Raw genomic sequence first — 22,623 nt, 5'->3', positions numbered from 1 at the left:
TTAATGTCACTTCTGAAAAGAGTTCCATAGAATAACAGTCACTGTCTAATACTAGCAAACTGTCATTAAAGTATTCATGGGGCCAGCATTGTGTCATAGCAGGTAAAGCTAATGCCTGCAATATAGGCATCCCATATGGGCACCGGTTTGAGTCCTGGCTGCTCCACTTCTGATCCAGCTTCCTGCTCCTGGCCTGGGAACACAACAGAAGATGGCTCAAGTACTTGGGTCCCTGCCACCCACATGAGAGATCCAGATGAAGCTCCTGGCTTCTGGCTTTGGCCTGGCCCAGTATTGGTCATTGCAGCCACTGGGGAGTAAACCAGTGGATGGAAGATTTCTGTCTCCCTCTTCTGTATCTCCTTCTCTCTATATATAACTCTGACTTTCAAATAGATAAATAATTTTTTTTATACAAAGCATAAAAGTGTTCTCATATAATTTCATATAAGGTGCAACAAAAATGAGGTTTTTAAAAGTAGCAATGTATAGATTTTATTATTTCTTAATGGTATATTAAATGAAGACAAAGGAACAAAAACTTAATATATACGTTTGAAGATTAATGAGATATCACAGAAAAGCAATGATTAAGATTAGAGCTAGATCTCTGCTGTGGCCTGGGAGGGCAGTAGAGGATGGCCCAGGTGCTTGGGCCCTGCACCCACATGGGAGACCAGGAGGGGGCACCTGACTCCTGGCTTTGGATCAGCACAGCACGCTGGCTGTAGCAGCCATTTGGGGGGGGGGGGGGGGTGAACCAATGGAGGGAAGACCTTTCTCTCTGTCTCTCTCTCTCTCTCTCACTGTCTAAACTGCCTGTCAAAAAAAAAAAAAAAAAAAGATTAGAGCTAGAAAAAGTTTAGGGTACTTGGATTACTGAAAATAACAAAACATGCCTATTCAAAGCATTCAAATTTTTCAGGAACAAGATGCACTACTGAATAATGACTCCATGAATAACTGCCCTTGTGCAGCTATATGAAATAAATTAAGTGGGGCCGGAGCTGTAGTATAGCAGGTAAAGCTGCCGCCTGCAGTGCTAGCATCCCATATGGGTGCTGGTTGAGTCCCAGCTGCTCCTCTTCCGATCCAGCTCTCTTCTATGGTCTGGGAAGCAGTGGAGGATGGCCCAAGTCCTTGGGTCCCTGTATGCCTGTGGGAGACCAGGAAGAAGCTCCTGGCTCCTGGCTTCACATCAGCACAGCTCCGGCCGTTGCGGCCAATTGAGGAGTGAACCAGCAGATGGAAGACCTCTCTCTCTCTCTCTCTCTGCTTTTCCTTCTCTCTCTGTGTAACTCTTTCAAATAAATAAATAAATCTTAAAATAGAAAGAGAGACACAGAGACAGAGAGAGAATTTTTTTTTAAAAAAAAAGAAATAAATTATGTAAACCTGAAAACACTAAGTAACTATTTTCATCTAATTTCTGAAAGAATTAGTCTGCTGATAATTTGAAACACCATAACATTATCAGTGTTTTCCACAGAGTTAAAATAGAGGCATTGCCATACCACCAATGGTATCACAGTAGCACTATTATGAAAAATAATTTTAAGCTGTAGAGAAACAGATGTTTTTCAAGAATCTTTCTAACACAGGTAATAAACTTTTATATATTTCTATTTTTAATTTTTTACAAAACATATAAAATAATTTTTTAAAAGCAGAATGGAGCTGAATAGTTTCTTGAAAGACTTGTTGAACATTTAGAGTTGTGTTCTTGAGGCTCCATAACTTTACAAATAGAAGAAATACAAAACCAGTAGGGAAGTAAGATCTACTTCATTTGTTAACTGGCAGCTCAATCTGAATTACAGCCTTACAAAGTCATTTTAATGAGCAATATCTTTATGGCTTTTAACCAAGGATTCAGATGGTAGAAAGATGACAGGAAGCTGACAGCTTCCAGGATAAAATTTTTCAATTTCCTTGAAAACAGTGAAAACTAAAATAAGCTTAAATTTTGCATTAATGAGGATTTGTGTTGTGCTTAGGAGAAAGAACATATAAAAAATGAACCCAAAACAAGCTTAAAGTCTAAAGTTTAGAGCACTTAAAAGATAGTGGAAGCAGGCTCTAGACATAAATTGTCTTATTTCTGTAGTTGGATTCTCAGAAAGGCAGTGGAGACACTTCCATGAACCCTGTTTTTCTTTCATACTCTATAACCATTAGTAAACTCTGTCAGATCAGCTGTTAAATATGTAGTATATCTCTTCTCACTACTTCCACCATCACTGCTCCAAGTCTCTGTGTTCTCTCACCTGGCTTATGGAAATAAGCACCTCCCTGTTCTCCCTAAATCCACTCATGCTCCTTATAGTCCATTCTCCACTCCAGAGTCAGAATCTTTTACTATATTGACCAGATTATGTCATTCTTCCATTCAAACCCTCCATGAGTAGTGCATCTCATTCAAACTTTGGGTCAACACCTTCCACAACCTCCTCCCCACTCCCTTTTTATTTCAGCTCCTCCCACAGTTCCTTCCTCAGTACCCTCACCCCAGTGGCTTCCTTTGGTTCCTCCAAAATATGAAGCAGAAAGCCCACATCATGGCCTTTATACTCACTGTTCATTCTACTGAAAGTTTCCCATTCCTCCATATCACTGCGCCTCATGCTCTGAAAGCATTCAGTTCTCCCTTCAAATATCACCTCACTTATGAGACCTTTCCTGACCATCCTATCTGAAATCACCCTCCTTAACTATCTACTGCTTTATCTGGTTGGATTGTTATCTCTTTATAACACTTACAACCACAGGGCATAGTAGATGGTATTTGTCTGGCATTTGTCTGTCTATTATAAAATATAGTACCATAACTGCAAGAGTTTTGTCTAATTTGTTTTATGAAAAATCCTCAGGACATAGAAGAGAGCACGGCACATTAAATTTATAAATAATTGCCAATCTATTATACTGGCACTAGGGAGCAATGTAAACTGGGGTCCTCAGCAGGGTGGAAGGGAGTCTGCCAAGGTTTGAACACAAGTTCACCTGGCCAAACTCTTGCAGGAACTTGATCCTCAAAGTATTATGTTGACAGCATTAAGAGGGTGGAAACTTAATCCAAGTGTGATTATTACAGGTGGGGCCTCTGGGAAGTGATTGCAGAAGAACAGCGCATTAGGGTGGAAGCACCTATGGATGAATCCTGCTTGATTTATAAGGAGGGGAAAAGAGTCTGCACAGATTCAGATAGACATGCATGCTCCCCTCAGAATGTGAGATAGTCAAAGGGACCCTCTCAAAAGCCTTGATCTTCTTGTTTAGACCTTGATTCAGAATCATGAGTAAAATTAAAATACTATAAAGTTAACCTGCCTCAAATATTTAATTACAGCTACAAAAATGGACTAATACAGAATCCATCTGTATCCCCTAATAGCTCATCTCACATGTATCTTGAATGGTCAGATATGGCCTTTCGTTAAAACCTCCCCAATGCTTCCACCTCCTGCCATTCGTTTGGAAGAAACGTATCATAGCAAATACCAATATGAGAAATAATCACAGTGCTACATGGAATTCCAAGTCCTACTTTTAAACTATGCTTGAACTATTTGCTTTCTCAAGAAAAGTGTTATGTTTGTACCAGAAAGAAACAAGTACTTTTTTTTTTTCTTCTTGGTGAACTACAGGGAAAAGAAAACACTCACTTGCTTCAAATGTCTGGCAAGATTGATTGTGACCAAAGGCAGAGGTGGAATCTAATGCTGTTAGACTCAAGTCTAGCTGACTGAACTGACATCCGGTGCCACAAATAAACAAAAATGATGATCCACTGTATATTTTTAGGGATTGGTGTCAACTTACAAGTGTCTTATTTTTAAAGAAAGGAAGTTAAGCAAGTGACTGAGGTGTGTGAACCACATAACTAAATAGTGACAGAAAGGAAAAAAAAAAAGAAAGCCAAGCCTAGAAAGAGAAGTCACTCCATTTTTACAATTACATCATCAGAGTGAAAATCAGCTTCTCAACTGAATAACAAGATATTCAACCAAAGAAATAATTAATTTTGCCGGTGAATATAAGAAATAACATAGATTTGATGTTAATGGAAAGGTACTGTGGAGAGATGTCAAAATTGTATCATACAATAATTGATATTGATTTGAATTCAATTTCCACAAAACAGGAAGTATAAATGTTCATTTTGGAAAGTCCAATATTTCATACTTCTAATATACTTCTAAAGAATATGCTTCTAAAGCAAGTGATATTTAGTTTGGTAAACAGAAATTTCCTAAGTTAATGTTTGCAAGGCACACGTCTTATTGGATTACTGGAGAAGAACTGAAATCATACTTTCTAGAATTGTGTATCTCTTAGGGTTCACATGAGAAAAACTTGAAATTTTTTATAATTAAAAATTACAACATTGTATATTTGGAGTTTTTTTTTTTAATTAAGCCATAGATAGTTCTAAATTTTTTAAAACTATCAGATTCTTTATTTTTATTCATTTGAATGGCAGAGAGACAAAGATAACTCCATCACTGGTTCACTCCTCAAGTGAAGTGCTGCAACAGCCAGGGGTAGGACAGGCTGAAGGCAGAAGCCCAGAGTTTAATCCTAGTCTCTCACTTGAGTGGCAGGGACCCAACTACTTGAATCATCACTTGCTGTCTCATAATGTATACTGTAAAGAAGCTGGAATCAGAAGCAAAGGCATGACTGACCTGAAACCAGGCATGCTGACATGGGAAAGAGGCAACTTAACAGCTGCATCAAACACTCACCCCAGAGATAATACTGGCCTAATGAATATTCCCTTTTATTGTATAAGATCCATTTAAAATAATTCCTTAGGGACAAGTGACTCAGCAGTGACTGAGTATAGTGACATTTATCTGCAAAGTAAACCCTTGTAGATAACAATATCTATGTTAAGAGTATGATCCATTGAAACCACCCTAAAGAGCTTGCAAATTTAAAGCCAGTTCATTGTCTATGCACTATTCTTGGAAAAGTTTTGTGCTTTGTCATCAATATTCACATACAATTCTTCTTAATTCTAATATTCTGAACTTTATTAGTGATTGATATTAATTAGAATATTCATTTTGAAACAGTCTCTCCTTTCTGTTAATTATATAACACTGATTTTATACTGCCCTATGCTGGAATTCTTAGAATTGCTACCTTTAACCATATTTACTATGACATCTTCCATGATTCTTTGTTTTCAATGTAGACAACACTTTATGTCTCTTTCCTCTCATTACTGTCTTGACAATTGGAAAAACTCCTAGGACTTCATCACCAAATATTACTGTTAAATATTAATATTTAATCACCAAAGTACACTTTCCGTACTGAAACACAGGATCATGGTTTATTGTTTCACTTAGTGGTTACATTTGTCTAAACATCAACATGTGAAAGATACTCTCAGATATTTTTCTCCCCATATATCAATCAGTTGTGGAATCCTATCTATCAGTTCTAGCTCAGATGGTGTCTCAAATTCATAGACACATTTTCATTTCTATTCTTCCTCCCACTAATTCAAGTCTATTAAATTCTTCATGGATAACCAGGAAAAGCTTTATTATTATAGGTAGACTAGCTATGATTGTACTCTTCCCAAATCCCAATAGAATCTTTTTTTTCTGCTCTACAGTATGTCTTACCAGTGCCTCCTTATTGTCTTTAGAATTCAGAACCATGTTTCAGTATAGCTCTCTGGTTTTTACTTTTTTTATTTGTATACATATATAGTGTTTTTATCAAAATAGACACCTTATCCCCCAAACACAATTTCAAGTCTCTTTACCATATTTGCTAAAGAAATGTTCTGGAATGGAACCACTTGTTTGCTACTCAATGCCTTTTTATTGAATTGCCAATTATCCAGACATCCTTCAAAATCTACCTTAAATGTTTCCTTTCTAAGAAGTTTTCTTGATCCTTACAAGAAAAATATTTCTTGGGATTAATCTCTAATGTTTGGATTTATTTGGCACATACCAAATACAACTGGTATTTATTTATGTATAGAATTATTTTATATCTAAAACTAGTATGCAACCTCCATGCAGGCTAAAGAGAATTCATTTACTTTAATGACCAGGATCATTTAACAAAGGCTTTACATATGGTAAAAGAGGAATTCCTTTTGCTTTTAACTGAACATAATCAGTGGGTTAGCAACATGCAGCACATCACTGTTCTCGGTTAGCAACATGCAGCACATCACTGTTCTCTCTTGAATTTAGTTCAGTGAATGTAATTCGAGTTCTAAGTTCACGATTAAAACAATTAATTTCCAAAGAATAGGCTACTCTTATCAATAAAGCAAAAGCAGTAGACTATCTAAAGTTACTGTGGAAGATGTATTATCAAAAACATAATTTAAAATACTATATAATACTTCCTTGTAATGTTTGACAAATTATTAGAACAAAAGAGATCCACACATGTGCCCTGGTGTTCCAATCATGTAAGATTGCAAATATTCTATTCCTTATTTGAAATTGACACAGCTGAGTCTCAAATAACATACTTTTTTCCTTGTCAGTGTATCATCTTCTTCAATTTCTGTGATTACCTCAAAAAATGAAAATATTTCCAAATCATGAGATCATTTTTTATCATTTAATTCTACTTTCTACTGAGGCAAAAATTTAAAATGCTAAAGGAATGGATAGTTCCAAGAAAAAGAGAATGGTTAGCAGGGTAGAGAGGACACAAAACATGCAGAGTGAATGGAGGTTTAATTTGGCAATTCACAGTGTTCAAAGGCGTTTCCAATAAGAGTTTCAGAAAACTGGTGAGAGAAACATTGAATTGCCTGGGATGTAGAGGAAATGTTTGAGGAGTAGGGAAAGAAAGTTCAAATAATTCTTCAAAAGAATATTTTTGTTTGAAGAAAAATAATGCCCTTTTTATTGAAAAAATAATTTTTAGATAGTTTTATTTGTTTTTATTATTTGAAAGAGGGACAAAGATGGAGGGAGGAAGGTAGGAAGAGAAGGCGAGATGGGATGGGGGCAGGGAGAGAGGCAGACAGAGAGGCAGAAGGAGGGGGGAAGAGAGAGAGAGAGAGAGAGATTGATTTCCCATCAACCAGTTGACTCCTGAAATGCCTGACCATCTGAGACTGGGCCAAACTGAACTCCATTCCACTATCCTGGGTATGTGGCAGGAATCCAAGTACCTGGGTCATCACCTTCTGTCTGTGGAAAATTCCTCAATATGAAGAAAAACCTTCCAGTCTGGCATCAAACTACAGTCAGTTAAGTCAGTCCCTGGGCTAGGATTTAAGGAAATCAACAATGACTAATATGTTGTTGAACAGTCAGTATGTTTGGTATTTTTGTTCATATAATTTAAGCTTTTAAAAAAACAGATTAATTAGAGACAGTGTTGTGGCACAGTGGGTTAAGCCTCCTCTTGGGACACCTACATCCCATATAGAAGTATTAGTTCAAGTCCTGGTTCCTCTACTCTGATCAAACTTCCTCCCACCTGGGGAAAGCAGCAGATGATAGCTCAAGAACCCGAGTCCCTCAGGCTGGCGCTGTGGCATAGCAGGTAAAGCTGCTGCCTCCAGTGTTGGCATCCCATAGTACCAGTTAGGGACCTGGATCCAGCTCTCTGCTATGGCCTGGGAAAGCGGTAGACAAAGAACTGGAAGAAGCTCCTGGCTCCTGGCTTCCGATCAGCACAGATCCGGCCATTACGGTCAATAGGGAAGTGAACCAGCGGATGGAAGACCTCTCTCTCTCTCTGTCTATACTTCTCTCTGTGTGTAACTCTTTCAAATAAAAAAATAAATAAATATTTAAACAAACAAACAAAAAAAGGAACTTGAGTCCTTGCCACTCACATGGAAGATTTGGATGGAGATTCAGGTTCCTTGCTTTGGCCTGTCCCATCTCTGGATGTTGTGGGTATTGAGAAGTGAACAAGTTTTTGTAGGACCAGTGTATGTCTGTCTCTATGTGTTTGTGTACATTGTCACCCTGGTTTTTGAATAAATACATCTTCTAAAAAGTACAGATAACTGGTGCTACATAAGCAATGAGAAGGTTGAGCACTCACACTGTTCTTTCACAAGATTGGAGGCAATAGAGGATGACATTGGCTTTTTGCAGTACTGAATTGCTTGGAGTCATGCTTAGCACAACCCTTAAAGTTTTTGGATAGTAAAGAAATAGAAAAAGCTAGATAACATAATATCATTGCAAAAAGTAAGATAGCATATTTTCAAATATACAATATTTGTAAGTCAAAAGAATATTTAAAGCAGTACTTTAGATAATCTAATTTGCTATTATTCTAAAACCCTAATAAATCCAAGCTTACAACACTCTGATATCTACTTGGTTTTCCCTAGGGTTTTTTTTTTTTTTTCAAACACTCTTGAAGAAATGGCAAATATTGATCTGATAACACTTTTAATTAGCAAGGCCCTTTATAATTAGGTTAACATTTACAGAAAGAACAAGAAAACAATAGTTCTTTATTTTTATTCCTCAGATTTACTTGTAAATCACTTTGCCAATTGTTCAGTCTGGTACACTTTTCCTTCTTTCTCTTTTGCCACCCACCAAGGACCTCACATAGCTCTTAGGAGAGTGGCTCTACCTTGATTGACCAGCATCCCTGGACTCTATCTAGGTTCCTCCTTCCAAATGCCCTTTAAGTCACAGCCCACCATGGCAATGCTGTCCTGCAGATTTTGTTTCCTTCCTTTGATCAACCGCTTAAGGAATGGACACAATTTGGATTTTCTCTGATTTCTGACTTCATCCTTCACAAAAGTACTATCTTTGACTCCTTTTTAAGCTCAGTGCCCACAGGAAGGGATAACTTACTCCATTTCTAAAGTAGCACAAGATGCTTCAAAGCCACTCAGGAAAAGCTTTGCCCTCAAGCTGGCTCAAAAGGTGCATGAAGACATCAGTCTAACTGGTGAGGCCTTGTGCTGCATGAAAGGAGTAGGGAGGCATCAAACTGTACCCGATTTTTAAGGATTCCCTCACACTTTCCTCAACTGAATGATTTTACTGGTACTTAGCTAAAATGTATTACAATCTGAAACCACATGGTGGAAGGCAGCCTAGTATCAAACAAATCCCTATAAGACTTGAGATCCTTTAGAAGAAATTAAGTATAAAATGAACCACTGAAAGCTTTAACCACAAAAATATTATACTGAACCTCCCTAATTAATACCCACAATGAAGGCAGTGTCTATTTAGTTGGCAAACTAAAACCTAAGTGTCTTGTGACTAGGAACTTGGGGATAAAAAATTTATTTAAACATACTGTTGACTGTAGTTCAGTGATCTTTATCTGAAGATTATTAATATATAAAAAGAAGATATTTCTGAATCATAGTAACATGAAGAAGCTTTAAAGAGAGTATTATAAACCTATATTAATTCAATGTGTATAATAATTAAGAAAACCATTTATTTGCTCCTAACAATTTTTTAACTGTAAAGACAAATGAGCCAGTAGGCTAATATGACTGCTGTTGGCTCAAGGTGATTGTGACAGCATACAAGTGTGTATAGGTACAGATTTACCGTGTAATTTCTCCCTATTTTAAGTGACAGTGTTGAAGGAAACTAAGGAAGAAACACATTTTCACTTCATGTGTTTAAAATTGCAGACTGAGGGATCTGAGAGACCCATTGTGTTCTGAAGGGTATTCAGGAAATCTGACAGCAATAGCACCATCATCTTGACTCCTGAAGGTATCTGATATGTTCTACAACACACAGATTCAGGACTTACTTGGGAAAACCTAGCATTAAGTAACTTAGTGTCCTCATAAGTAATGAATGGAAGACAATGAAGAGTAGTTTTTAAAAAATCCCCGAGTATAAATATTCAAAGTGAGGTTGGATAGCAATGAGCATTTGCCAACTAGAAAAAGCAGTAGTTGGGGCTAGCATTGTGGTATAGTGGATTAAGGTGCTGCCTATGATGCCAGCATCCCATACAAGTGCTGGTTTGTATCTCATCTGCACTACTTTTGATCCAGCTCTCTGCTAATGTCCCTAGGAAAGCAACAGAAGGTAGCCCAAATTCTTGGACCCCTGCTACCTATGTAGTAGACCTGCAGATGCTCCTGGCTTTGGCCTGGTCCAGACTGGCTGTTGTGAACCAGGGGATGGAAGATCTCTCTGTGTCTCTCCTTCTCTCTGTAACTTTGCCTTTCAAATAAATCAATAAATATTTTTAAAAGGGAGAAAAGATGTAGCTATTAGGCTTTACATATATATGTACAAATAGGCCTACAGGTATCCATACAAATGCATGAAAATGCATATAAATGCCTACTGTGTGCATATGTATGTATGTATGTGTGTACATATTTATATAATGTATCCATCTGATTGTACCCATTTAAAAATCAGACACCAAGTTTCCATAATATATTTACTCATATGACAAGAAAATTACATTTAGGAATGTATGTTGCAGATATTCGCAATGTTTTTACTTTCTGAAAGATTTTGCAAAAGAAATTCCTATTTCTTACCTACATTTCCAGTCATTAAGTATGAATTCTGAAAGTCCATCATCCCCATTCCAACAATATGTATAAAATCTTCAATCACCTGCATTAACTCTATTGAGCCTGGATAAATCTAGAAAAATAAGCAAAAGTTAGATGGAACAAGGAGTCTATAAGGAAATATATAACTGGAATTTGAAACCTTTACATAATGAGATCAAAATGATGTCAGATCAAAGTGAAGAAATTTCTGCAACTGGCTATAGCTTTATTTTTTTTAATTAATAGTTGAGGATGACATCAGGCATCACTCAGTAAGAACTTGGGAAGTGATATGATGAAGTAATTGGTCTGCCATAAATCTATAGAAATTATGAACATCCAACAGGTTGTCTACTCAGAAGTAGCATGACATTACTTTGATGGGCTCATTATGACATAGAACATGTACTGAATTTTTTTATTTTTAGTTTAGCATTTATATGAGATACACAAGAAGAAAAAAGCCACTATTATTACCATGAGAATATTTACAAACTATGCAATCTATTACATAATAAATGAATATCTTGGTAGAAATATTCATTTCTATTAATTATAATAGTCATTGGATAATAACATAATTTTAGGATTATAATAACAACTCTAGTGTAGGTACTCTACATGTCCATATACAAAACAAACCTATGAGATTATTATACATACTTTAGATACAAAGCAGTAGAAACTGAAGGGGGTTAAACAGTATAACTAAAGCCATATTGTACCTGTTAGTGACTTAAACTATATCTATCAATCTGTCTGTCTATCCACATATCTATCTATCTACCCACCTGCCTACTGTCTATTCATACTTAGGACCACCTAGCTATTTACCTTCCTAGATACCCTCCTACTTACAAAGCTATCTGCCTCCATGGCCCACATATTTTTCTTTATATCATGGTACCTCATAAAGTACAAACATTTGAGTGTTTTCTTAAATACAACAGGATTCTGGCAGTAGCTCATAGTGCGTGGAAAGTGAAGGCCATTAAAAAGGACACATGAATTTCAGCATGTGCAACCCATAAACCTTATAAAATCAGCCTGCATTATATAACCACATTAGAGAAGAAAGTCTTTTGAAGTTAGGTTCATTTCTTGTAGCCATTCAGCATGACTGCAGCTTCTAGGCACGAAAAATTAAGTGGATTTTAGAGAGTTCTGGCTGCTTTGTATTTGCAAAGGCAAGTGCAGAGGGGAAAGACATACTCTGATGAGCAGAAAAGCATATATTCAGAAGGGACTGGACTACAAGGAAAAATGGGTTGATCAGGTCAGGTAGCAGGCACACAGCGTTTATTTTATAAGGGCTTGCGCCTGTGAACATTTAAAAATCACACAGGATATCCATGATATAACCACATATACTACATATGGCATAGATGGTTGCAATTTTAATTTGAAGAAATTTGGGGGGGTAAATCCTGTTTCTTACCTACATTTTAGTCATGAAATACGAATTGTGAAAGTTCAACATATCCATTCTAACAATGTGCATAAAATTTCCATTGGCTATAAAGCTTCCTGCCACTACTGCATTTTTTCCTGTTATTGTGTAGTTGTATGTGTGCATTGTGTAATATAAGAATAGATACAAATTAAAAAGGAGAGACTTAATTTTCCCTTTTGAAAATAATGAGATTCACACTTTCCTCTACTCCCATGCACTCGCTTTTGCCTTTTTATACAGTATTTACTTTAGAAAGCCTGTAATTGTTAAACTCTTCCTCTGCCTCTTTGATATGTATATACACTTTATAAAAGTTAAATAGCCTCCTACCAGCTTAAAGATCCAGGAATGTTTCCCTTTGAAATGTAAACATCAAGGGAGATAGTGTCCCTCTCTCTTTGAACGGTATAGAATGGTAGGGCCCGACTTGAAAGGTCATCAGTCTTCCTTCAAGTTGCAAAATTACCTCCAGTCATAAAGATAGAGAAGCTTATTTTTCCTTTGAATACAGCCAAATAACCAACAAGATGGTCACCCCCAGATACCAAGTAAATTTAGGATGGAGTATATGTGACAAATGGTGCTGTCAAGTCCTTTTACTCAAGGACTAGTTACTGTGTGTTTTGAAAACACTTAAACCATAGGTTGTCTCTGTATGGTTCTAAAAATGGATAGGGTTTCTTTCTGTCTTAGGGGATTACCTATGACATGCATCACATTCTGGTTTAATGTTTATCAGCAAAAGAAATGTTTCTTTTTCTCTACCTCTGTGGAGAGGATTTTAGGTTACAGATTTAAAAAAAAAAATATTTTCCCCAACAGCAGTGAAATGTTGTAGAACAGAGCTTGGCAAACTTTGTTTGTAAAGGGACAAGGAGTAAATATTTTAGTCCTAGCAGATGGAGGGAGTCTCAGTTGGAACAGTTCAAATCTGAGTTTATTGCACAAAAATAGCCTTAAACAATATGTAAACGAATGTAGATTACTATATTCTAATATGTTATTTACAAAATAAAGCATCAGGGTTAATTTGGCTGGCTGCTGCCCACTCCTGAGCTAGAGACACCTATTTTCAGTATCACAATGAAATACAAAACATAATACATAACTAAAATGACTTGTCTTGATTAAAATGCATTTGTTAATTCCATGTTGGTTTTATATAAAGTAGAGCTTTAAAAAGTGTGTCTTTTTTCACTTTAGTACAAGTACACTTGATCTTAGCCAAAAGGTGGAGAAGCGATAGTACAAGTAAAGTATATTCTTCAGAGGATACTTTATCTAAGCATAGTTTCAGCCTTTATAACTGAGGCTTATGGTTAACTAAGAAATTCTGAAATGACTTTATTGCTCAAAATTATAATTTATTTGCAAAACTTGGTATAATCTTGATATATAATATAATCTTGGAAGTCTTCCACAATATAATCTTGGAAGTCTTCTAAATCTTTCCTGTATGTTCTTGGAATATCAAGCAACATTTTTTTTTATAATTCATTTAGCCATCTTCAGCTTAAGTTCTAAAATAACCTTCTGATGTTAATATTCACCATTTGACTCAGCTAGCTTCCCAAATGCACACAGAACTCTGATTTAGATTTTCTTTTGTTGAGGCTTTTCTAAAATAAGATAAGAGACACACAAGGGCTATTTTTGGTAGATATTAAACAGCGCTTATTTCTGAGAAGTCACCCTTTGTGCCACAAACTTGGAGACTCATTCACTTATTATTTGACTGAGCTGATGGCATTACATTTAGTGAAAGCTACAAAATCAGTTTTTTTTTATTTTAAGTCATTCAGAATAGCATTAAGAATCATGCATGATGAGAATACATTTAAAAACTAAGAAAAGAGCTAACTCAAATTCATAAGTTAAATAAGTGCTGTATGGATTCAAGATTTTCCATTAATTAGAAATTCTGCCACCATTGATTATTTGTACAAGTTGAGAAATCACAGTAAATAATGTCAATCCTTTTTTAAATAGGGTATTATGCATTTGTTCTAAATATGTCTGTAATTAATAGTCTTTGGCATTCTAGAGGGATGTGCTTAACCTCTGCAGCTTTATTCCAAGGAAAGAAAAAATTTTCTTAAATGGAGTGAATGAGGCTGTCCTCTAGATGAAAGCCAAGGACAAATATGTAATTCAAACTAGTAGGAAAAGACAGATTTGGGGTCTCAAGCTAAAAGGTGACTTTTCTTGCCATGCCAGAAGCACAGAATTTGTGTCTGATAATGAAGTGGACCCACACTGAACTATTTTTAGAGATCCTATCACAATAGGAATAAAGGGCAAGTTTTATTCCTGAAGGCCCAGAATATGATTATAAGGGGAAAAAGAGATAGTTCACCTGATCCTCTGTAAATATTCATTCTTTTTTTCAAGATCCCTTGTTTAGTTTTTTTTTTTTTTCTTAACAAGGGTCAAATAGAATATTTAAGTTTCCATAGGATCTTTAAAAAACATGTTTATTCCTCTGTTTTTGACCCCAACCCACATTTTCTGTAATTTACAATGATGTCTGTATATCACAATGGCAATTCAAGTCCTTTTAAAACAATAATGAAACCAATAAATTCACTTGCTGCACTGATAAGGCAAAACAGAAAGAGAAAAACTCAGAATATAAATATTTATGAGAGTTCATTTTTACAAATCTCAGCTTTGAATACAATGTCCATCAAAGATATGATCTAAATCATATGTAGTATTGTGTTAAATGTAAATGACTTGATTGGTCATGCCCCATCATTTTACCTTACACATGTGCTTTTAGATTTGTTGTTTTTCCCATCATTTACAGACTGAAAAGAAATTGATTTGTAAAGTACATAGCTATTATTTATTTTATCTCTAAGTTATAAATTACTTACACTTCCTCAGTTTGTTTTTTGTTTTGTTTTGTTTTGTTTTTTGACAGGCAGAGTGGACAGAGAGAGAGAGACAGAGAGAAAGGTCTTCCTTTGCCGTTGGTTCACCCTCCAGTGGCTGCCACGGCTGGCGCGCTGTGGCTGGCGCACTACGCTGATCCAAAGGCAGGAGCCAGGTGCTTATCCTGGTCTCCCATGGAGTGCAGGGCCCAAGTACTTGGGCCATCCTCCACTGCACTCCCGGGCCATAGCAGAGAACTGGCCTGGAAGAGGGGCAACCGGGACAGAATCCGGAGCCCCGACCGGGACTAGAACCCAGTGTGCTGGCACCACTAGGCGGAGGATTAGCCTGTTGAGCCACGGCGCTGGCCTCTTCCTCAGTTTTTAATATTATATATCTATATATCTACATCTATATCTATACTATTCTTTCCATAGACTGATATTATAAAAGATCACTTGTTTTTTTCTAAAACTATTAACATATAATCCTGGGAGACTTCTAAACACTTCCTTTTATGTACTTGGAATATCAAGCAACTTATTTTTCAAATTTTTTACACTTCATTCAGCCACCTTCACTTTATGTTCTGTAAATAACCTGAAACTTACCTGTTGTGCATCTTCCCATTTCTCCTTGTTTTCTTCATCCAGAAGGTTGCTAACTATTTGAAAGAAGTTCTGTGAATTAAATTAGATAAAATTCATATTATATGGGAGAATATAGTTTTCAACCACATACAATGATTATGCAACAAAGATTTAAAAAGCTTTGTTCTATCACTTTATGGTCCTAAAACAGTAGGGGATACTTCTTTTCTGTACTAAGATATTAGGATTTCTACATAACTGCATATCCTTAAGGAAAAAAAAAAAAGAAGTAAAACACTTTGACTCACAATTATTTCCTACAGAATAGTCCCTGGATTCTATTCTTCACTGTCATTGTATAATTATTCCTCACAAATAAGTACTGGTACTTTTGTAATGAAAGACACAGGTATTTGTCTCATAAGTTATCCTTTTGATTATGGGCCATGATTGCTACTTATACTACTGCTTTGAAGAACATTGTAGTAAGATGACTGACTATGCACAAACTGGAAGCAAGATAGGCTCTCTCAATTAGATCCTGATTCTGTCCTTCCTGGCTAATGTACTTTTTTTAAAGTACCTATCGATACTAACTGAAAGAATTAAAAAGGAGAGAACGATCCAACAAGGGAAGCAGGATACACAGTAGACTCATAGAATGGTAGATGTCCTAAACAGCACTCTGGCCTCAGAATCAGCCCTTAAGGCATTCGGATCTGGATGAAGAGTCCATGAGGGTATTTTAGGCATGGAAAGCCAAGACACTCTGGCAAAAAAAAAAAGAAAAAAAAAAAAAACCTAAATGAAAGATCTCTGCGAGTGAGATCCCATTGGAAAGAACAGGCCATCAAAGAAGGAGGTACCTTTCTCTGAAGGGAGGAGAGAACTTCCACTTTGACTATGACCTTGTCTAAATAAGGTTGAAGTTGGTGAACTCAAGAGGCTTCCACAGCCTTGACAGCTCATGACAAGATTACTGACGTCATAAATAAGAGTGTCAATTGTTAAATCAACAACAGGAGCCACTGTGCACTTACTCCCCATGTAGGATCTCTGTCCTTAATGTGCTGTACAATGTAAATTAATACTATAACTAGTACTCAAACAGTACTTTACACTTTGTGTTTCTGTGTGGGTGCAAATTGTTGAAATCTTTACTTAACATATACTAAATTGATCTTCTGCATATAAAGATAATTGAAAATGAATCTTGATGTGAATGGGATGGGAGATGGAGCGGGAGATGGGAGGGTTGCGGGTGGGAGGGAAGTTACGGGGGGGGGGAAAGCCACTATAATCCAAAAGCTATACTTTGGAAATTAATATTTATTAAATAAAAGTTAGAAAAAATAAAATAAAAACCATCACAGTTTCCAAAAAAAAAAAATAAAGTTCCTATTGAAACTATTAACTGAAACTTTCTAAGTTCCAGGCAAACAGCACACATAACTGCTCTATAAATCTAAGTTATTTTTAATTTATTACTCATTATTTTTTGGACTTTTGCCAGCAAAGCAACATGGATGAATGAGTGAACACATTAAATGTTCCTATTAGAGTTGCAAATCCTTGCCATTATGCTTGTCTCTGATTGTTGAAGAGTTGTTGGCTTTATCTTCAACTAGCAGCACATAAGTGAGCCCTGTGTTTACTCTTTCCATGTAGATGGGCACATTTTAACTTTCCATTTTAATTCACCATGGACACACAAAGAACATCAGTTAAGCTGTTAGTGCTCATTTTACATTTAAATTTTACATTTACATTTACATTTTACATTTACAGGGAGATATTTTTTACTACTCTCACAGTATGTTGTGCATGAAGACACAGGAGCCAGGAGAGGGAAACCAGGGTGTCTGAGCAGGGACTTAGGGTCACAAGAGACCCAAGAAATATCAACTGAAAGCATGGGACTTTTCTTCAGCTACATGAATGATGGTTGCTTGGTTATGTGCTCAGAACCCTCCCTGTCTAAACTAGTTTGTACATAATTTAGTAGGAGCATTACTTTATATTGATAGATTACTGTAAGGTAGGACACGGAGGGTAGAAATAAGCCTGATTTGTTTGTTTAATAAGTCTTCCTCTAAATTTAGCTTTTCAAAACAAGCATTTTTCTCACTTGATTTTAGCCAAAAGGCCGAGGAGGATAGCATTTTTATCTAATTCCAAATAAATTCACCTGGGTGTTTTTAGATGAAAAACAAAGCTGCTTCATTTCCTCTTCTCGTGTGGTTTGAAGCTGTTGGTATCTATATTTAATTGCCCTATTTGTGCTATTTATTTTAATAGTTCTTAGCAATCACATGGTTGAAACATGTTTTGAGTCATAACCTCTATAAAAGCTGCAGAATATTTTTTTAACTGTTGAGAAAATTGCAAGTCTCTTTTAAGTTTGTTTTTAATTCATTTAACCTTTTGTACTACCAGCCATTTTTTTTAGTTAAATTTTCCTGCTTCAAGTGTTAACATTTTAAGGCCTTAGTTCATTGAGCTGTAACTCTACCTATGGCTAGAAAGCATTAACCTTCTGAATTCTCCAATTGCCTGTGGCTGGTTAACTCAGTGGGGAACACGGTGCTAATGAGGCAAAAGTTGCAGGTATCATCCCTGTGCATGCCAGTTAGCTATGCTGAGGTCCATGACCTCGGTCTGCATTCTAACCCTTACCAGCTTTCACATAAAATGCATGCTGCTGCTAACTAGGGACACCAAGAGAATAGGAGCAATTTGTGCAAATGCATCTCTGTTTCTGGGAAAACATTTTACAAATCATGTTTAACTGAGAGCGGGTCAATGACTCCTTGCAATACATGAACGCCATTGGACACATACAATGCCTCAATGAAAATAATAAATCCCGAGTTCAGTTTTTTAAATTTAAGAGGGCAGACATAAAAAAAAAACACAAATTATTAAAATGTACAATAAATCAAGTAAACATAGAGAAAAATTTTGTATTATTCTTGAAGACCAAAAAATGGGATTTACTAAATCAGAGTGGAAAGGCAGTAAAATTAAGGTTTTGATCTGTTAATTGGTTTCAGAATAATCAGTAGTAGTGCCTCAACTAGTGCTGGCTATGTTGGGGTACAGTTAAACTTGAATGTCTCAGCTGGTGATGAGGCATTTAGGGAGAAACAGAATCTTCCTAGTTCATCAGTGTACATTTAACCCATGTAATGCCTTGCCCAAAGTAGATATTCAACAAAATTCTGAATTTTTAAAGCAAGGAAATAATGAAGTTACCAAGTCAGTATACTTCATGTTTTCTAACAAGATTCAGTACAATCATTTGAGCTGGCTCTGTCCTAGCTTGCCTCACACACATTGAAAAAAATACACACATTAATTATTACATATATTAATTCACTTTGAAATTTGCTCTAATATTATAATGGTAGACAGAATGAACAGTGTCTTGAAGAGGGGACTCAAAACATTTTGAACTACTTGACTGAAGTTTTAATCAAGGTATGAAGTTACTTTCATGGTAGCAAAGTCACTATTTGCTAAAGTTCTTTAAGAGCTCTGCAAATGGCGATAATGTCTCGATTGATGATTTATGAATTGGGTCACTTATGTCAGTACATGAAATGCATTAAACAGTAGGTTTCATGTTCCAGTGTGTGAAGCAGTTCTTATCTCTATGACCCAGATTGATTTGAAAAACTGAGTGCTCAAGTGCAGTCTGAGTTGTTTGAAGCTTGAACTTGGCAAATCAGGTTTATAATTTTGTCCATGGATTATTAACTGTATAGTTCTGGATAAGTGTTGCCCACCTATGCTTACTTCTCTAATCTACCAGAGAGGAATAATAACAGATAACTGGCAGAGCTGTTGGGAGCTTGGAGCTAATTCTTAGCACAGTGCATAATGCATATTAAGTGCTTGATATATGGTGGCTTTATAATTTTATTCCCACTATATTATCTTTTATATGACTGGCTGTACGATTTGTATTTATAGGCATATTATAGTGAGCAGGCTCCTATAATGTTGATATAGATGTTCACAACCAGTGGCACTCTCTCCTATCAACATTTAATATCTGTTCTTGTCTCAGCAATATGAAGAACACAGAACTGAGCCACTACTAACTTCAAGGTCTGTAATTTGGTCAGCAGAAAGCTCTCCTTCCTCAAAATATGCTCTGCTAGAAGGGGTTTTCAGTATAGCTATTATTAGACACCTATCTGTAAGAGGCACTGTGCTAAATGGCTGTGAGACACAAAGGTCAAAGAGGCATGACACTGATTTTTCTTTGCAGAAAGTATTATGAAAATTAGTGTAGTAAATGTATGTTATAAAAAGAAGCACAAGTGCTTCTGCAACATTCAAAGTGCAAGCCTTAGATTTTTCTTTAAGAGACAAAAAAGAAATATTTTATCTTAAGGAAAGCAGAAAGTAATTCTTTGTTTTATTTCTCATGGGCCTCCCTTTGCAGATTTCTTACAAATTATATAGTTTTCTATAAATATGCTAAAGCATATCTTAGCATTTAACTTTTGATGAATTCATAATGGAAAGAGGAAAGAAAACAGAAAATGTGTTCTCCATCTTAACTCAGAAGCAAAATGCTTGGACACCAGGGGAAAAAGACAAATTTTAAGGAACAAGATTTAATAATATAGAGCTTAACACTTGGAAGACTTGTGATGGTCTTGACTATAAATATGGGGAGTGGCTGTATGAAAGACTTGAAGGCTAAAGAATCAAGTAAGGACAAAGTATTTGGAGAAGGATGCAAAGCAAAGGATAGATAATTGATCCACAATCTAGAGATCAGTTGATGGCTGCAAGACTATGTATGTCTAGACTCTGTCTCTCCAATTTTGTCATATGCTATCCAGATCTGTATTCTCTATACTCTAAGTTCATCATAGTTCTTCATGCATATCAAACTCTTTTTTGTTCTGCCTGTAGATGTAAAGGGGAATTTAAAATGGTAAGTGGAATTAAAAGAATTCATATTGATGTAAAAGTTTTTTCTATCTACGCATTTTTTTCATAATAGACATTTTCATGAACTACTTGCAGACCTCTTATAAACACATGCAATTCTCTTCCTCAGACTGCTGTTTCCCATCCTTTACTCACATAACCCTTTCTGGTCCTTCATGTCCAGGTTTACATGCACTTTTCTCAAAGGAGGACTTATCAGATCACCATCATGCCCCCTAGTGTATAGGTTTTACGTATTCTCTTTTTTTCTCAATGCATGGTGTAATCTTGTTTTGAAGTATACCATAATTTATAATTTTATTTATTTGTATGATGATTTCTTTAGGGCTTTGTCATTTACCACCCTATAATCTATCATGGATTCTTTCAACTTTGTTTACTCTTATGCCCCGAGTGCAGAGCATCAAAAACAAAAAACTGTAAACACATACATAAATTGACTATATGCTTAGATGGGTAAATTAACTATATACCTACTATGTTTAAAGTAATGGGTTATACATTCATAGAATTTATAAAGATGATTTTCACCTAATTTTCTTCTTCATTTCAAAATCTAACACCGTTCTCCACTAGTGATGACCACAATGCCACTATTGTTCTCAATGTGTCCAGGAAATGAGATCTGACAGTAATTTTTACAGACAGGAAAACTGGTTATCTTGAGTGAGTATGGTACCAAACTCTTCCTATGGTACTTTTAAGTTCCAAGGCCACTGTGGAGTACAGATACACTGAAAAGTCAGAGAGCTTAATTAATAATGAGGAAGTAGCTGTGGTACACAAGCCTAGTCCTTAGATTTAGATGCAACAAGACCCAAGATAGGGGCCTCCTCTTCCATAAACACAGATAATTTTCTTTGCTAAAAAACAGGGAGGCTTCCCTATGCATTACCACTCCTCACCTTGCCCTGGAAGAATGCATTTGGTAATACAAGTATCATTTTTGTCTAGCTAAAGAATCGCATATAGAGTTACAAAAATATGACCCAGGCAGTAAAGTGCATGGAGCTTTGGCAAGGGAAGAAACTGGAGAAAGGAACAACACTAGAATGGTTTTATCAATAGTCCAAAGGAGCAATTAGGAGGTAAAAGGAGAGCAGTTGATGTAGGAATGGAAAGATAATGAAATAATGGGAAATACCTGAGGTAGAACGGTATTTACTTCTTCAAGAAATATGTCTTGAATGACTTCTCCAAATTTGGCACCATTCTAAGTGCTGGAAATATAACAGTGCACAAGACACATAGGGGTACCTCCCCTCATGTAGTTTATACTTCACTGGGTGAAGAGTGGTAATGAGCAAATAAATAAAGTGATTGAAATGGTTTTAATGTGGCCTCCTCCTCAAAATTCAGATATTGTCAATGTGATGGTGCTAGGAAATTGTGGCTAGGCCACAAGGGCTCCTCCCTCATGAACAAGCTTAAGGCCCCTACAAAAGATGCTTAAGTATGTGCTAGCATTCTCTTGTGCCATGTGAGGACACAGCCTCCCATCCCCATTGGGGAATGCAGTAATAAGTCTCCATCTTGGAAGCAGACAGTGGCCCTCAACAGACAATTAAAACTACCACTGCCTTGATCTTAGATTTCCCAGCCTCCTGAACTATAAGAAAATAAATTTCTGTTCTCTATAAATAACTCAGTCTCCAGTATTTTGATATGACTGAACAAATGGACTGAGACAGTGAGAAAAAATATAATATGTTGGGGCCAGCATTGTGGTACAGCCTATGAAGCTTCTACGACACTGGTATCCCATATGGATGTCAGTTCATGTTCTGGCTGCTGCACTTCTGATCCAGCTCCCTGCTAATGGTTTGAGAAAAAGCAGTGGAAGATAGCTCAAGTGTCTGGGCCCCTGCTACCTACGTAGAAGAAGCTCCTGGCTTTGGCCTGGTTCAGCCCTGGCTGTGGCTATCTGGGGAATGAACCAGTGGATGTAAGAACATCCCTCTCTGTCTCTGTCTCTCCCTCGCCATTTGTAACTCTTTCAAAATAAGTAAACAAATCTTAAAAATATGTTATATTAATAGAATAATTGAGGTAGGTAGGGGTGTGTGTGTGTGTGTGTGTGTGTGTGTGAAAGAGAGAGAGAGACAGAGACTGAAACAGAGAGACAGAGAGGCCATCTTCCAGAAAAATATGGGAAGAGAAAGTACAAACTCCTGGTTAATGGACAGTCTGTATAAGTTTGGAAA

At 36.3% G+C, this 22,623-nt stretch overlaps 1 protein-coding gene across 3 annotated transcripts in view; it reads right to left on the bottom strand.

Moving 5' to 3' along the window:
* The window catches only part of ADGRB3 (adhesion G protein-coupled receptor B3), an 862,679-nt gene that overhangs the window by 444,005 nt on the left and 396,051 nt on the right, over positions 1-22,623 (bottom strand). For all 3 annotated transcript variants that reach the window (XM_062187566.1, XM_062187568.1, XM_062187567.1), the window contains 2 exons: positions 15,470-15,538; positions 10,511-10,619 (listed from right to left, as the gene is read on the bottom strand). In XM_062187566.1, coding sequence (XP_062043550.1) covers positions 10,511-10,619; positions 15,470-15,538 — 178 coding nt within the window. The remainder of the gene's footprint in view (positions 1-10,510; positions 10,620-15,469; positions 15,539-22,623) is intronic.

Source organism: Lepus europaeus, chromosome 3 (genome assembly GCF_033115175.1).
Source record: "Lepus europaeus isolate LE1 chromosome 3, mLepTim1.pri, whole genome shotgun sequence".
NCBI classification, from domain to species: domain Eukaryota; kingdom Metazoa; phylum Chordata; class Mammalia; order Lagomorpha; family Leporidae; genus Lepus; species Lepus europaeus.
This window is presented reverse-complemented; position numbering and strand designations above follow the sequence as displayed.